We start from the raw sequence: 15,048 nt of genomic DNA, 5'->3' as shown, positions 1-15,048 counted from the left end.
TGGCTGATCTGATGCTCATCTCTGAGGAAGTCGCAAAACATTTTAAGACAATCCTTAATGGTCATTTTATATTTACGAGTCCTTTTAAACAACTAATTTCCTAAAATAAACAATTTTTTGTCTAAAATAAAGAAACTACGATTTTAGATTAATTAAAATTTTAAATAAATTAGCCACTAAGTTATGTATATTCATTTTAGTAATAAACATAAAATGAGATTTTTTTTATATGTTAGATTTTTTTAATGGGACTTTTGTTAAACTAAGATGGTAGATAAAAATACAGAAAATCATGAAATCGTGAGGAATGTATGTATGTAAAAACAAACAATTAACAAATAATTCCGCAAACGAGAGACATATGTATAATACTAAATGACCTTAGTGTTTCCATTGCTTTTATTTGTTCCATTGCATTTGTCTTTGCCTTTGCTGTTAGGGTTTCCATTTGACTTTCTGTTGGAATTGGTGGTGATGCTATTGCTTGGCTGCTCGTTCTCTTTCTCGCGTAGCCGCTCGCGGCTCTGGCGCTCCAAGTGCTGGTTCATGGTCGCCTCGATCTTGGCCAGAGATAGATCATACTCGTGCTTTATGCGCTCGTACTCGCGCTTCATGTGCGCTTCCTTGTCTTCGGCATAGAGCTTGTAATTGTGAGCGGTACGCTTGGCACTTTGGTAGCGCTGCTGGAGGGCTTTCATCGCCTCCTCGTGGTTGGCGCGCAACGATTCCAGCTGCTGCCGCCATTGTTTCTCCACCTCATCGACGCTTATGCGTTGCTTCTCCCACTGTCCCATGACTGTTTTCATGGACTGCCGTTCGGATTCGATACTGGCATGATTTTCCTCCAGTTGGCGAATTAACTTCGCCATGCGTTCATCTTTCGCCGCCAGTTGCTGGTTACAGTTTTGCACAATTGATTTCTGCTTATCATCCTTAGCAACTAGAATCTCTTGCATCTTCTCCCGTTCGGCCAGTATGGTTTGTTTCAGTAGATCCACCTCAGTTTGCCGCTGCTGCAGCTCGGTGCACACTGCTTGATACTCCCGTTGAAGACACTGATTTCGCTCCTCCAGGTGTTGCAGCCGGCTAGAGAACTTTTTTAGCTCAGCAGCGAACAGTTTTGCCATCTCATCGCGCACGCGCTGCTCGATGCGCTTTATTCTCTCCTGGGTAAGCTCTGGTGAAGTGCCAGAAATTGGAGACGAGTTTGAATTCGTCTTGGGACTAGGGCTGGTCCTCTGCTGCAGCTGTTGCTTTTGATCCTCCTCCTGCTGTGCGATATAAGCCTCAAACTGCAGAACTTTCTCTTTTAAGTCATTAATAAGTTCTTCCTGCTTTTTCGACTGTTCAACTTTCGCCTGCATCTCGCGCTGAAGTGCTTTGCCGTGTTCGAGCTCCTGCTCCAATTCCTTAAGTTCCTTGGCCTGCATTGAGTTAACATTTTGGAGCTTCAACATACGGATTTCAGCCTGAAAGTCAGAAAGAAACATAAACGAAATGTTTACAATGTTTTTTTTTATACATTAATTAAGTCCCGTCGGTTACCTTTGTAATATCTGCCAGATTCTCTAGGCATTTGCTGCAGTTGGCGGGTTTTTCCTTGGTGGCCGCCTCTTCGCGCTTGTCCTGCTCGTTTTTCTGGCGCAGTGCCTGGAGATCTCGCTCATGGTCAAGTTTGGCGGTTTCTAGTAGCTTACTCAGCTCCTGCGACTTAAGCTCCGCCAACTGTAAGTTGCGTTGGGTCGTAGCAAGTTGTTGGCGATGCTCCTGGAGCTCCTTGAGAGTGTCAACTTCCTTTAATTTTCTCAATTCATAATCCAGTGACTCCTTGTCGGTGACAATGTCAGTATACAGTTTTTTGAGCCGCTCTACCTCACTCTGGGCATCCTTCAATAGGATTTTGTGTCGTTCCAATTCCAGACGCACGTCATCAACGGTGGTTCGTGTTTTGAGCTGCATGTTATCCTTCGTTAGCTCTTCGTTGTTCTTCTGGAGGTTCTCGTAATTCTGCTTCAGTTGATCCATAGCCTTCTCCATGATCTTGAGCTGCTCATCAACTTGCTCGCGTTCCTTCTTAAGAGAATCCCTCTCCATTATCAGGTCATCCAGCTGGCTTTTTACACTCGAGTCCTGCTGCGAGCGGTGCTGCTGCTCCTCAAGCTCCTGCTGCATGACCTTCACTCTATTATCCAGACGCATTTTCTCCTCCTTCAAGGTAGCAAGTTGCACTAGTGACTTATTTTCCTGGTCGCGGTGGAGGCGCAACTCCTGGTTGCGCTCCTCCAACTGCTTCTCCAGCCGGCGCACCTCCTCCCGCTTGTTTTTCAGATTGCCTAGCGCCCGGTACAGCTCCTGTTTGATATGGTTTACCTTATCCACGGGGTTCATAGGCGTGCTACCAATGAGCCGGGACCCACCCACCTGACTGAGCACGCCCGTTAGCGACTCATCGGCGTGATGCTGCTGCAGAAGAGTGTCCATTAGGTCCAGCTCCGCTGTAGTTCCGTTAACGCGCTCGTTGAGTACAGCAATCGTTTTCTCAAGCTCCACGATGCGAGCCTTCTGATCAATAATGCACCGCTGCTGACGTTGGATCTCCGCCTCCAGATCGACCCTGCTAGTCGCTTGGTTGCACAGCATTTGGGCTTCATTTAGAGCCTGGCTCAGTTCATTGATCTTGGACGCCTTGTCTGCCAACATGGTTTCATGGCCCGATTGCAGAGCATTATAGCGCGAGTGCATCTGCTCCAGATCGATCTTCTTGCGATCGAGCTGATCGGCCAGTTGACTGAGCTGTTGCTGCAGGAGTTCGCACTGGGCGCGGTGCGTATCCTCAATTTGCCGCACCCGCAACTCGGCGTTGCGCTCCTCGCGCTTGTGTGTGTCCCGCTGCACCATGTCGTATTTGCGCTGGACATCCGATAACATGGTTCTCGTGATCTCCAACTGGCCCACCAGTCGCGTGTTGTCCTCTTCGAGTTGTTTCTTCTCGGCGCGCAACTTCTCTAGACCACTCTCCTGGTTTGAACACCGCTCCTTGGTCTCTACGAGCAACTCGTGCGTGTTTTGCTTTTCACGCAGCGCCCGGTCCAGTTCCGCCTTCATGATGGTCAGTCGTTTCTGGAACTCATCGAGTTGCTTGTGAGCAGTAGTGGCCAGTTGATTGACGTTTTCCAATTCTTTGCTCTTGGATTCGACCATCATCTTCATGCGGTGCATCTCGTTTGCATGATGCTGCTGCTGCTGGAGTTGCTGCTGGTTGTCCTGGAGCACAGGAGTGTGTGAGTGTGGCGAAAAATTATTCAGAGCTGCCAGCGGTTGACGGGGTGGCGCCAATTCTGAGTGGGAATTCGTCGTCGAGTCGATTGTGTTCTCCTCATCATCCAGGTCGTCGAAGGCGTTCTCCAGCAGGTGCCCCAGCTGAGGTAAAAATGAACGTAACAGTGACATTATTCGCCTCGATTCTACTGATTAAACCAGCACACCAGTGTTCCACTCACCTCCTCATCGCGTCGCTTCTGATCCTGTATCGCCTCTTCCTCCTCCTGGCGGTCAAGCGTGGAGTTCACATTGAGGGTATCAGCGCCCTGGAACAGACTCATTCCGGGCGTATTCATAGCGCTACGAAAAGCGACGCGGGAAGTTCCGTTTTGCGTCAAATTAATTTAAATTTACTTCCCGGCGCAGGCGCTGATTTTTAGTGCTTCTTCTTTCTGGTAGTCACAAATGTCCTAACGCGTTTTCACTAACATAGATCAAGGTGCTGTTACGCGCACTGTTAATATACATAATATGTCAAACTCAATTCTTTACATATTTAAATTTTTTTTTGAATAGGATTGTCTTAACAGTTAAATATAAATAATTTAGTACATTTTAATACCCTTCTGAGGTATTTGTTTTTGGTTTTGGTCAGAAGTGTGCAAATTAATTTATATCCCTTAACGGATAATTCAGACTCAATATCACTAGTATTCTTCAATAAACTGCACGAATCTCTTTTTTTTAAAGATATATATACTATAGGTTACTTAAAATATAAATTTAAAAAAATATATATAAATTTAAAAAATTAATTTCTTAAATAAGGAAATTTAGATTGGACAAAACAATAAGTGTACAAAGATTTATATTTAAATTGAGTCTATATTTATCTAGCAATGGCCTGGGCAGAACTTTTATCTTTCATCCTCGGCTTGGAGGATACAACGTTTTTTTGCTAATATCCTATAGTCGATTTTTATTTGACTAAAAGTACTTCCTACTACTGCTTTGAGTTCACATCAGGGATGATTGAGGTCAATTGATTGGACTTGATTATCCAAGGAATCCCATCTTTTGCTCTCAGATCGATCCCTTACCCCTTGAGGGACGTGTTTTGGGTCATCGTCCTGCTGGAACTTTCTCTTAACTTTCATAAAATCCTTGCCATATGATACTATCCAATAATAGTTTGAATTTTTTTTTTCAATTGTAAATTTTTTAACTTAAGAATCAATCGCAACTAATACTATTACTATTATCGATGAAGACTTGGTGATAAAACAATATTCGACGGCCCTAAATGAAGAAAGTTAAGTTCCATAAATTCTTATCGGCCTCGAACACATTAATTGCATGTTTCTCTTATAGATAAATAAATAAATAATCTGGCATACAAAAGTAAAAAATAATTATTTCCTCATTGGATTGGGACTTTTAACATACTTTTATGTACCCAAACGTATGATATTTTAGTGTTAATTTTCTATTTAATTCTTCTTTTTCATAATGACGGTTTGCCGAATTACGAAACTTCAAGAGTTTACCATCGCAGCTTTCCTTCTTGTCATTTTTTATATACTACAGTGAATAAAACGATAAGTTTATTTTTCAATTTTTTTCATTTTTTATTCATTTTATACAGACTGTCCATTCATAAACGCACTTATATTGGGACATTTATCTAATTTCTCGGCATCTATTTGGAAAACCTTGGACAAACGTTTCCAACTTTGCGCATCAAAGTAGTAGAAGGTGCCGCGCTCTTTTGTACCATTTTTTTCATATTGATTAATGCCAGGAATTCGAGTTATCCATATTTTCTCCTCCACATGATACCGCCACTCGCGACTATGCCTGCAATTTAGGGAGTTTAGTCTGTTTTCTGAAGTTCGGATGAATCCTGTTAAAGATGTACTTACAATTCAGCGGCTGCCATCAATTGCATGATATCGCCGATGTTCGTGTAGAAAAGGAAAAAGAGCAGATCTTCTTGCAGCTTTTTCAGTACAGGCGCAGTAAGTTTGTCTCTTATCGCAAAGTTAATAAGATATTCGGGTGGCACGTTGAACTCAACGTCTTGTGCTCTGCAAAAAAAAAAATGAAAAACGTTAATAAGAAAATTAATAAAAAATAAATAAAATTTCATGTAAAATAATTTGACAAGTGGCTTTCAAATTTCTTTTTTATTTGTCGAGTATGTAAACCGTTAAGAAATAATTTTCCTACCTGCAGGGCTGTTCCACGAACGGTCCAGCGAATGTTGTATGCAAGCTTTCTTGCGAGTTCAGATTCAGGCCCAAGCCTGTGAGATCCGTGCCCAGTGACAGCGTCACCAGATTGGGATCCGTTTCCGCAGCCCGAATGAACGTCAGCAGGCCCACCATGCCGAACTGGTTGTTCACCATGGTCGCTGGTATGTTTGTGACCTTCCCTAAAATGTACAAAAAGCAAGTCAGAAAATAGTAAATAATAAATAAATTGGTACATTAAATCACTGATCTCAAATTAGCAACCCGAGAAAACGTTTCACACATCGTCTTCACATAAACAATAAGTTGAATATCTTTAATTACGAAAAATCAAATTTAATTTATTGGAGTGCTTAGGATGTTAAAAACGGTATTGGATTAGACATGCTTTTCCTACTATGCTATGCAGCTTTACGATGTGCTTGAGGATTTTATGTAACTGAGCTATTACTGTGGACCGCGGGCACGAAGTGACCATGTAGCTACTTGATTTGTTTTACTTTTATTACCATTTTTAAGCATATAAGATATATTTTTTAGATACAAGAGGGTTACACTGTTATGGTTCTAGAATATATGTCCTTTGTATAAACATTGTTTTTTTAGCAGTTTTAAATATTTGGCTTTTTGAGAGCCACTGTTTAGCAATGCGATTACGTTAAGATACCATAAAAATATTACTTTATATACAACGAAAGCTTTTAATTACTCCTGGGAATATGGCAAACCAGGGATATTAAAAAAAAAAACCGATTGAAGTCCCGAGAGTGATGTTTGCTGAAGCTTATCGGCACACTACTCACCATCTGGCGAAGTTTGCACGCCGCTCTTCACAAGTTTATCGTTGCTGGAATTATCGTTCAGATGCTCGCAGCCCGACCCGCTGCCGCTGCCGGAGGTACCGGCGCTGCCACTGCCCAGGCCGCCGCCCACGCCCATCATGGCATTGCTGTTGGGCACACTGTTAACGCTACCGACTCCGCCGCCACCGCCACTGCTGCTGCCGCCAAGGCTCACATGCGATCCACCGACGACACCGCTGGCTGCACTGCCGCCGCTACCGCTAACTCCTCCAGTGCCACCGCCGCTCCCTCCAGCGCTACCACCGACGACCAAGCCGCCACCAAGGCCACTGCCAACGGCACCGAGACCATTGCCGCCTACAACGCCGACACTGGTGCCGCTGCTACCGCCGCTCGCCAATCCACTGACCACAATCGAATTCATCGCCTTTTCCGTGCCATCCAAGTGATTCTCTGTGGTGGCACCGACAGAGCCGCCAGCTCCACCGCCGCTGCCGCTCCCCACCGCGTTCGTTGTGCCGTCCGAGTTTTGGGTGCCCGGTAACGCAGGGAAGTCCTCATTTGACATCGTGAACTCCGATTGCTCTGACGTCGGCTGCTTCACCATGCCAACTGGAAATAAAGATAGTAGAAAAAAGGCAGAACGCCGGGGAAAATGAGTGAAGCGAAGGAATTGATCGCGTTGAAACTAAGGAAATGCATATAAAATTGTTAATCCAATACCAGTGGGCACTCGAAGGAGCAAATACTTAGTTTAATTAGAGCTCCCGTCTTACTACTTAACTACTTATTTGCAAATCATAAATGTACTATATACGTATGTATTTATTTATTATTTTGCTCTTAATTTTGCAGCAAATAAAACGGGTCTAAATGTTAGTGGGCTATACTTTCATTGCATCCACATATGTTTAAACTTTTGAATTTCTTGAAATTTAATGCCAAAGGAGAAACTGTATTCACATGCCAACTCTTTGTTCAGGATGAAGGCACAAAGAAAATTAGAGGTAAATATTGGAACGCCGAATAATCAATCAGGATCAAAGTTATCGTATTTTTTGTCTACACTTTAAAACAAATTTCCAATTAAAAAGAATAATTTTCATTTTGAAATTGCACAGAATTTGTATTTTTTAAATATTTTAACAAGCAAAACGCTCTTTCCAGTAAATCTCTATTCTGCCAACTATTAAGTAAAAAATATGTTTTCTAAGGAAACATGGGAAATCGTGAGGTATAAAATATATGTATAGACTTTCGAGAATATAAAGAAAAACTTCTTTAAATATAATCGATACAAAACTTGATAATTTTTTAATTTTTGAGCTTTGAACGCATTTACAGTTGACTAAATCAACCATTTAAATGTAGTTTTGTATTGTACTTTAATCTACCCAAAACCATAACCAAAATTAGTAACAAAATACTATAACACATTTTAGTTTTTAAATAAATTTTAGGGATTAGTGCTTAAACATAATCGTAGTTGTAAACGGAAATAAATAAAAAGAAGTGGATTTTTGATTTGAACTCACAAGAGGTAAAGAAATTACCATAGGGTTTGCTGCCCGGCGGCTGAAGCGGATTTGATTGGGGCAGTGTCTGGTCGTTCTGGCCGCGCGCATTCGTCAGCGATGGGAACTCCGTGGGATCCAGCAGAGCTGGCGTGGAAGCATCGCCCCCACCGCCACCGCCGAACACGTGAAAGTTATTTAAAGGACCGCCACCGCCGCCGCCCGTTCCGTAGCCGCCGCGACCCGTCTGCATGAAGTTCCCCATGTTCGACTGCGGAATTATATACGATTAGCCAGGATCGTTGAAGTGTCAATATATTCAGAGGGCTTACCATGGGTCCACTGCCCAATCCCTGCATGGCACGCCGTTCCACAAACTGCCGCTGCCCGAAGAGGTTGGCGTTCCGGTTGCCGCTGGAGATGGCGGGTCCGCCGACCGAAAGCTGCGCATTCCGGTTCGGCGACAGTTGCGGCTGCTGCTGTTGCTGTTGTTGCTGCTGCTGCTGTGGCGCCTGTCCGTAGTTCGCCGCTCCTGGATAGGAGTTGACAAAGTCTGCACAAAGCGTTGTATGTCAATCGGATGCTTTATCACACGCAATGGTTAACCCTTTAGCTTACCGGTTTGGAACATGCCTGACGTGGGCGTGACATGTCCAGCCAGGGAGCTACCACCGAATCCGCCAGTTGTCCGTCCAGCTAACGCCGCGTTCGCTATACTTCTCGGGGGTTGTTGGAAATTTAAATTCGCCATAATCTGTAAATGAAATACGTTGTTTATGTAGCTGAATCAATCTTTTACCGGACCTATTTATAAATGAAATAACTCGTTAAAATTAATAATAATTTTACAACTCGTGGGAAACTAAAACAAATCAAGATTTCTGGAACCAGAAATATCCTTGACTCATAGGCATTTGCGTCTTAATCGAAAGAGTGCGGTGGGCAGGCAGTTAGTGTTTTACCCATTAACAAGAGCATTGCTTCTATGTGACTAAGTGAAGGGGGCTCATACTCATAGTGATAAGAAATCCGACACCCCGCAGATAATTGTCGCCCAGCACACACTAAATGCGAGCATATGCGTGTTAAGAAAATAAACAAACAGAAAAGCCGAGCCCTAGCAAGGCAACGTCTGTACGTATGTATATATATAAAAACAAAAATCGAGATATTTTGCGTAATTTGCAAGTCGCTGGTCATGTAAAAAGGGGTTTCCAAAAGAGCTAGTAAACAAAAACTGTCTTCGCTTTGCAGCACTGTCAGATGCTGTTTAATGGCCGCCGCATCAGCTGTCGATTGGCGAATTCGCCCAGCACACAGAGGAGAGGGAGAGCGGATGGAGGATGAAGAGAAAAAGAACAAGGAGTAGGAGGAGAAGCTGAAGTAAAGGCAGAAAGGCTACGGCAATTATTGCCGTTCCTACTTGGCGTGGGCAACACACATGCACAGCGCCGCTGTGTATGGGGTGGAGACGCAAGACAATGGCAATGGTGTGGGTGAAAAAACCAGAATGGCTGGGCAGGAGGATGCAGAAGAGAGAAAGAAAAGGACACGCCGCACTTGTCTCACGATCAGTTATGCAGGTAGTGGTGCCGGACAGTGGCAGCAAACTGCCAAAAAGTATGATTACTAAATATTGGTAAATGGAAACCGAAGATATATTTCATGTTAGGATATTTTCAAGTAAATATTGTACTTATCTATGATTTAGTAAAGAAGTTGCAAGTTAACTTAAACTCTTGTCGTTTCCCTTTTTATTGTACTATAAATCAAATCTATTTTAAATGGAGCTCTGATAATGGAAAAAAACTAATAACAGGCCAAACGGCATTTTCCCCACAAACGTTTTCATTTTACAACAAATAAAAACAATTTCTTTAAATATGTATATCAAAGGTGTCAAAGGGAGCTTTCACAGACAAAAAAATGCATTCAGATTACCGATTAGAAACCAACAGATAAGACTATTTTCAATGTTTATAACTACAGTTAAAGCTGTTATCGAATAAAATTAAATATAATACTTATAATAAACATAAACGCTGTAATTACTCCTAAAATTGATTTATAATAATAAATTTAGCGATAAAAGCAAACATTAAAAAAACGAATAAAACTGAAACTTAGTTTTTGAGGATAATTCTTTTTGCATCCATTCAGTATATGTATATAATGTCCTTTAAATTTAAGAAATATACATATATACTGTGACATCAATTAAAGCAGATGCCATGGTATCTCGCACAGGACATGTGTAGTCTGACATTACTTCGCCTGTGTGGGTGGGATCAATGCCCCCTCCACTGCCGTTGACGCGAGAACAGGTACATCTGGGGCAATCTCTCGAGAAACGAAGCGATTGCGATGCGTTCATGTGCTTTGGCTACCTGGAGTCTGGCAATTTGGGCGGACAATTTTTGTTGATATTTCACCTATTATTGCTCTTGTACCTGGCCTGCGCATGTAACTTTATCAGCTGACCCGGCGGTCGGTTTGCAACACTGGCTAAGCGCTTACAACAAACACACGGATTGGACGAAACTTTCGGAAGCCAATAGGTTTACCAATGCTATAAACAACAGCCTTGAACGAAATCAACTTACCTAAATTAACGTTAGATGATACTGCCGCTTCTTGCACTTCCACTGTTAACGCTCGCTTTCCACTCTGTCCAGCAACAACAACATACACTGATCGGATCGTTCTCACCGCATTTAACATTCCAAAGCGGCCGGCGGGACGTGGACGCGGTAGTCGTCGTCGTCCTGGCGCCGTATCCGTGGCGTCTAGGGATTAGCAAAGGATGCCTGCTAAATCCAATGGGGCAGCCTGAGGTTAGCGTTAGCTCCTGCTCACGCACACACACACAATCACTCACTGACTGTCTGGAAGAAGGGAGGATGGATGGATGGATGGAGCACAAGGTGGAGGAGCCAAAGCCGGAGCGGGAACGAAGGCCGGAGCGGGAGCGAGGTTAGTTAGTACTTTTCCGCGCCGTGTCGTCCCTGAATAAATGGCATATATACCGCTGTATGGGTGTACGTGTATATGCCTCGTCTGTATGCAGCGTGGTCCGTGAGAGAGAGAGAAAGAGAGAGAACGAACGCGAGAGAGGGAGTAGAGTATCAAAGGATGTTGATGCCTGGCGAAGGCGAAAAGTTTTTTGTGTCCCTTTTAGCTTCCTCTTTCGCTTCGATTGCACTTTGTTGTAAATGCCGCACTTTTGCAAATGTCTCGAACGGTGCACTGTTTTTGGTAGTGTTTCCTTTTTGTATTTTTATTTGTAAGTAAATAATTGCTCGCTATTGCGCTGTTGTCTCTGCTTCTTTCTTCACTGCTGCACAAGCACTGTGTCTGTGACCCTGTGTGTGAGTTTACAAGTGTGTGTCTCTGTCTTTGTTTTCTCAGTTCATTGAAATTTCACCCGAACTAGCGAATTGGGCAAAATTCGCTGCCCGATTTATGTGTCTTTTACGTCACCAGCACTAAAATGCACGCGTGCTTGGTGTAGGCGCTACTTTAAGATCCACTATGGAGGGGAAATAGGCTAAATTATAGCGCCCGAAATGGCTTTAAATTGTACACAAAAATGTTCCGCAAAAAAACTTTGTGGCTGTCACGAATACAAACACACAGGCATTAGGGATGTAAAATTCGGTTATCGATGCTGCACAACTATCGATAGTCTGCCACTTTTTTAACATATTTTTTTTGCCGGAGTTTAGCCCGTTGCGTCCTCAATTTCATCAATTTTAACACTCTCCGCCCGTTTGTATTGCATTAGATACGAGTTGATCGGGGTTTCTCTCGAATAAAGTAGTTGTTTACATTATATCGATTGCGGGCATCTATCGTTGTGCTTGATCGTTGCAGGCCGCCCTAATGGAATTGCCAATCGCTTGGTCTGTTAGTGCGAAGACCTCCTAAACTCGATTTTAATTCCCGGTCTCGTATTTTTATTTGCAAGTTATTGAGTCTTTTTTCCGGCATCATGGGTGACCAAAACTCGGACGATGAAAGTGGTAGGTGGCTGGTGATTTTTGTAACCCAAACAGCTTAAAGAATGGCTTTTCAGGTTCCTCAGGATCTAGTCGCAGTGGCAGCCGCAGCGTCACGCCGCGAGGCAGTGCACCCGGGTAGGTTTGTGACACTTAAGCAGTATGGAAAGATTGTAACACTGCGAAACGCGGTTTTCAGTTCTCCCCGCAGTGGCAGTGACCGGTCCCGCTCTGCTTCGAGATCCTCAAGATCTCGGTCTGGCTCTGGTTCTCCGCGAAGTGCCCGATCCGGATCCGCTCAAAGCCGCCGCTCGGGGTCGCGGCAAAGCCGGCGATCGGCATCTGTGCATAGCCAAAAATCAGGGTCCCCACATAGTCAAAGGTCTGGATCTGCTCATAGTCAGAGATCGGGATCCCATCAAAGCCGAAGGTCAGATGCTTCCCCAAAAAGTCACAAGTCAGGATCGCCACAAAGTCGCCGGAGCGAATCCCCCCAGAGCCGCAGATCAGGATCCCCCCAAAGTCGACGGTCAGGATCTCCCCATAGCCAGAGATCGGGATCTGCCCAAAGTCGCCGATCTGGTTTAGCTCGAAGCGCTAGATCTCGATCCCGATCCCGCTCACGTAGTGGAACCGCTAAGGGCAGCGGTAATGAGGAGTCTCGCTCGAACTCGCCGAACCTGCAGATCGATGATGAACGTGCCCACTCGAAGAGCAAAAGTAAGAGCAAGAGCAAGAGTAGGAGTCGCAGCAGAAGCAGGAGTGGCAGTCGTACTTCTAGGTATAGCTCCAAGACGGGCACGCCATCCCCCAACCGAAGTCGCAGTCGCAGTGGATCCGGTTCTGGAAGCGACATGGGCGTTCCTAAAAAGAAGGTGCGTCGCACAAGCGGTTCGGATCAGGAGAAGCGCAAGAGCGGCAGCGATAGCGACATGGACCAGTCGCCCAATAAGAAATCGCGCCTGATTGATTCGGACAGCGAGAGCGACCAAGAGAAGGTGAGCTAAAATGATTTGCGTTTTGTGTTTTTATTCTAAAAACTCGAGGAAACTTAACGCATAATTTCCAATACATTAGGGGAAAAAGGTTGCTCCAGCGGCTGCTGATATATTTGGAGACGCAGATGACATCAGTGACGATGATGAGGCAGTTGACCCGGCCACCGGTAAATCCCCGGCACGTTCCAAGAGTCGCAGCAGGAGCAGGTCCCGCTCACGTAGCCGTTCCATGAGCCGGTCGCGGTCTCGCTCCCGCTCGCGGTCCCGTGATCGTGCCGAATCCCAGGTGGTGGTGCCGCCCCCCAAAGAGGATGAGCCGGAACCGTTGCCAGAGACAAGAATCGATGTGGAGATTCCCCGTATCTCGGCGGACCTTGGTAAAGAGCAACACTTTATCAAGCTGCCGAACTTCTTGTCTGTAGTCACACATCCCTTCGATCCGGAGACATACGAGGATGAGATCGATGAGGAGGAGACGATGGATGAGGAGGGACGGCAGCGCATCAAGCTCAAAGTCAGCAACACCATCCGTTGGCGTGAGTTCATGGACAACAAGGGCAACATGGTACGCGAGTCAAACGCCAGATATGTGCGATGGTCGGACGGCAGCATGTCGCTTCACCTGGGCAACGAGATATTCGATGCCTATCGGCAGCCGCTGCTGGGCGACCACAACCATCTGTTTATCCGCCAAGGAACTGGTCTGCAGGGCCAGTCGGTGTTCAGGACCAAGCTTACCTTCCGGCCCCATTCAACGGAGTCTTTTACGCACAAGAAGATGACTATGTCGCTGGCCGATCGCTCTAGCAAGACCAGTGGCATCAAGATCCTCACTCAGGTGGGCAAGGATCCCACCACGGACAGACCCACTCAGCTTAAAGAGGAGGAGGCCAAGCTGCGACAAGCTATGCGCAACCAGCACAAGGCTCAGCCCAAGAAGAAGAAGGCGGGTGCTGGCGAGCCACTCCTGGGTGGTGGTGGCAACTCATCCTATCAGCACGACGATGGTAGCGACGATGAGAACGCCATTAGCTTGAGCGCCATTAAAAACAGATACAAGAAGGGCTCATCCGGCGGCGGCAATCAAGCGGAAGTGAAAGCATCTACCATCTACTCCTCCGATGAAGACGAGGGCTCCGACTTCGAGGGGCGGCGCAATAAGAAGGTGGACAAGGCCAAGGCAAGCAAGGCGCTGCGCGATTCAGACAGCGAATCGGATGCTGGCAGCGCCAAGAGTGACAAGAGCGACAAAAGCGGCAAGGATGATAGCAGTGCGGTCGGCAGCGACCAGGAAGGCAGCCGCAAGAGCGCGGGCAGCAGCAAGTCGGGCAGCGGTAGTGGCAGTGGCAGCGGCTCCGGCAGCGGATCTGGTAGCGACAACGATGATTAATTTCTTTTACTGTATAAATATATTCTATGTTTCTTAAGACAGCCAATAAATAGTTAGATATGGAAGAATGTGTACTTTCAGTTGTATCTTTTGTAGGTAAAACACTATTTCTTGTAAATTCAACCTAAAAAGAACACTTTTTACCGAGGTATGACAAGTGACGATCGCACCTTCATCTCAACAAATTTCTGACACTTAATATTGTAAATGGTCAAAAATAAATTTATACATTTTATTACATTGTTTTCAATTGGCATTTAACTTTAAAAAATTTTGGTCTGTTTCTATAAGATTTTAACTCATTTCTTTTGCCTTAATATAAATTCTTGAAAGAATTGTGCCCATTGGTACACATATCTACTTGGTAAACAAAATAAACATTTTCACCACAATAACTAAATACTCGTTATACCCGGTACAAGGATATAACTTAGTGGCAACTAAAACAAAAACGAATAATTAGACCAGTGCGATGATTATCTTAAGTTTTGCATAATAATTGCCAATAATGTTTCTGTCTATATAAAACTTCTACAACATTAACATTTGTGTTGCCACATTTGGTGTTTCACAGTATGTTTTTAGAAAATGTCAACATTTTCCTTTACTTTTAAACATTCTTGTTTTTTGTTGAGTTTAATTTACGTTTACAAAAATTAGCATTTTCAATGTTCATTTTACTTTTATTCCGAACGCTTCGACTTTGAAAACGATGTCTTTGTGTTAATCAAAACATCTTAAGTTAATACAATATAATTTTTTTTTGTTCAAGTTGCAGTAATCAACTGCAGGGCATCACTCTATTAAGGATAAAAAGTGTTCAAAAATATGT

General features: G+C 44.3%; 3 protein-coding genes and 1 long non-coding RNA gene across 5 annotated transcripts; 1 reads left to right on the top strand and 3 right to left on the bottom strand.

Moving 5' to 3' along the window:
* Positions 1-40: 40 nt before the first annotated feature.
* Positions 41-3,733, bottom strand: asl (chromosome segregation ATPase asterless). The gene is made up of 3 exons (XM_020957083.2): positions 3,501-3,733; positions 1,546-3,420; positions 41-1,469 (listed from the first exon to the last, which is right to left on the bottom strand). The coding sequence occupies exons 1-3, from the start codon at positions 3,615-3,617 to the stop codon at positions 372-374; spliced, it is 3,090 nt and encodes a 1,029-aa protein (XP_020812742.2). The 5' UTR covers positions 3,618-3,733; the 3' UTR covers positions 41-371.
* A 1,131-nt stretch (positions 3,734-4,864) lies between these two features.
* Rga (CCR4-NOT transcription complex subunit regena) lies at positions 4,865-11,490 on the bottom strand. Of its 2 annotated transcripts, none has more exons than XM_020957086.2 (8): positions 10,434-11,490; positions 8,449-8,584; positions 8,163-8,383; positions 7,852-8,101; positions 6,317-6,928; positions 5,491-5,695; positions 5,184-5,348; positions 4,865-5,118 (listed from the first exon to the last, which is right to left on the bottom strand). In XM_020957086.2, exons 2-8 carry the CDS (start codon positions 8,579-8,581, stop codon positions 4,899-4,901), a joined length of 1,806 nt encoding a protein of 601 aa, XP_020812745.2. In that variant the 5' UTR covers positions 8,582-8,584; positions 10,434-11,490; the 3' UTR covers positions 4,865-4,898. The 2 variants fall into 2 exon arrangements, with proteins under 2 accessions (XP_020812745.2, XP_020812746.2); XM_020957087.2 differs by having other exon boundaries at positions 7,870-8,101.
* A 188-nt stretch (positions 11,491-11,678) lies between these two features.
* On the top strand, positions 11,679-14,281 carry Atu (Another transcription unit). Its single transcript, XM_020957084.2, has 4 exons — positions 11,679-11,852; positions 11,906-11,966; positions 12,028-12,826; positions 12,906-14,281. The coding sequence occupies exons 1-4, from the start codon at positions 11,822-11,824 to the stop codon at positions 14,214-14,216; spliced, it is 2,202 nt and encodes a 733-aa protein (XP_020812743.2). The 5' UTR covers positions 11,679-11,821; the 3' UTR covers positions 14,217-14,281.
* LOC147644155 (uncharacterized) lies at positions 13,994-14,488 on the bottom strand. The gene is made up of 2 exons (XR_015271028.1): positions 14,361-14,488; positions 13,994-14,193 (listed from the first exon to the last, which is right to left on the bottom strand). It is a non-coding gene; the product is annotated as an uncharacterized LOC147644155 (long non-coding RNA).
* Positions 14,489-15,048: the final 560 nt, after the last annotated feature.

The sequence above is a fragment of the Drosophila serrata genome, unplaced genomic scaffold (genome assembly GCF_035046125.1).
Source record: "Drosophila serrata isolate PLE 108 unplaced genomic scaffold, ASM3504612v1 contig_228, whole genome shotgun sequence".
NCBI classification, from domain to species: domain Eukaryota; kingdom Metazoa; phylum Arthropoda; class Insecta; order Diptera; family Drosophilidae; genus Drosophila; species Drosophila serrata.
This window is presented reverse-complemented; position numbering and strand designations above follow the sequence as displayed.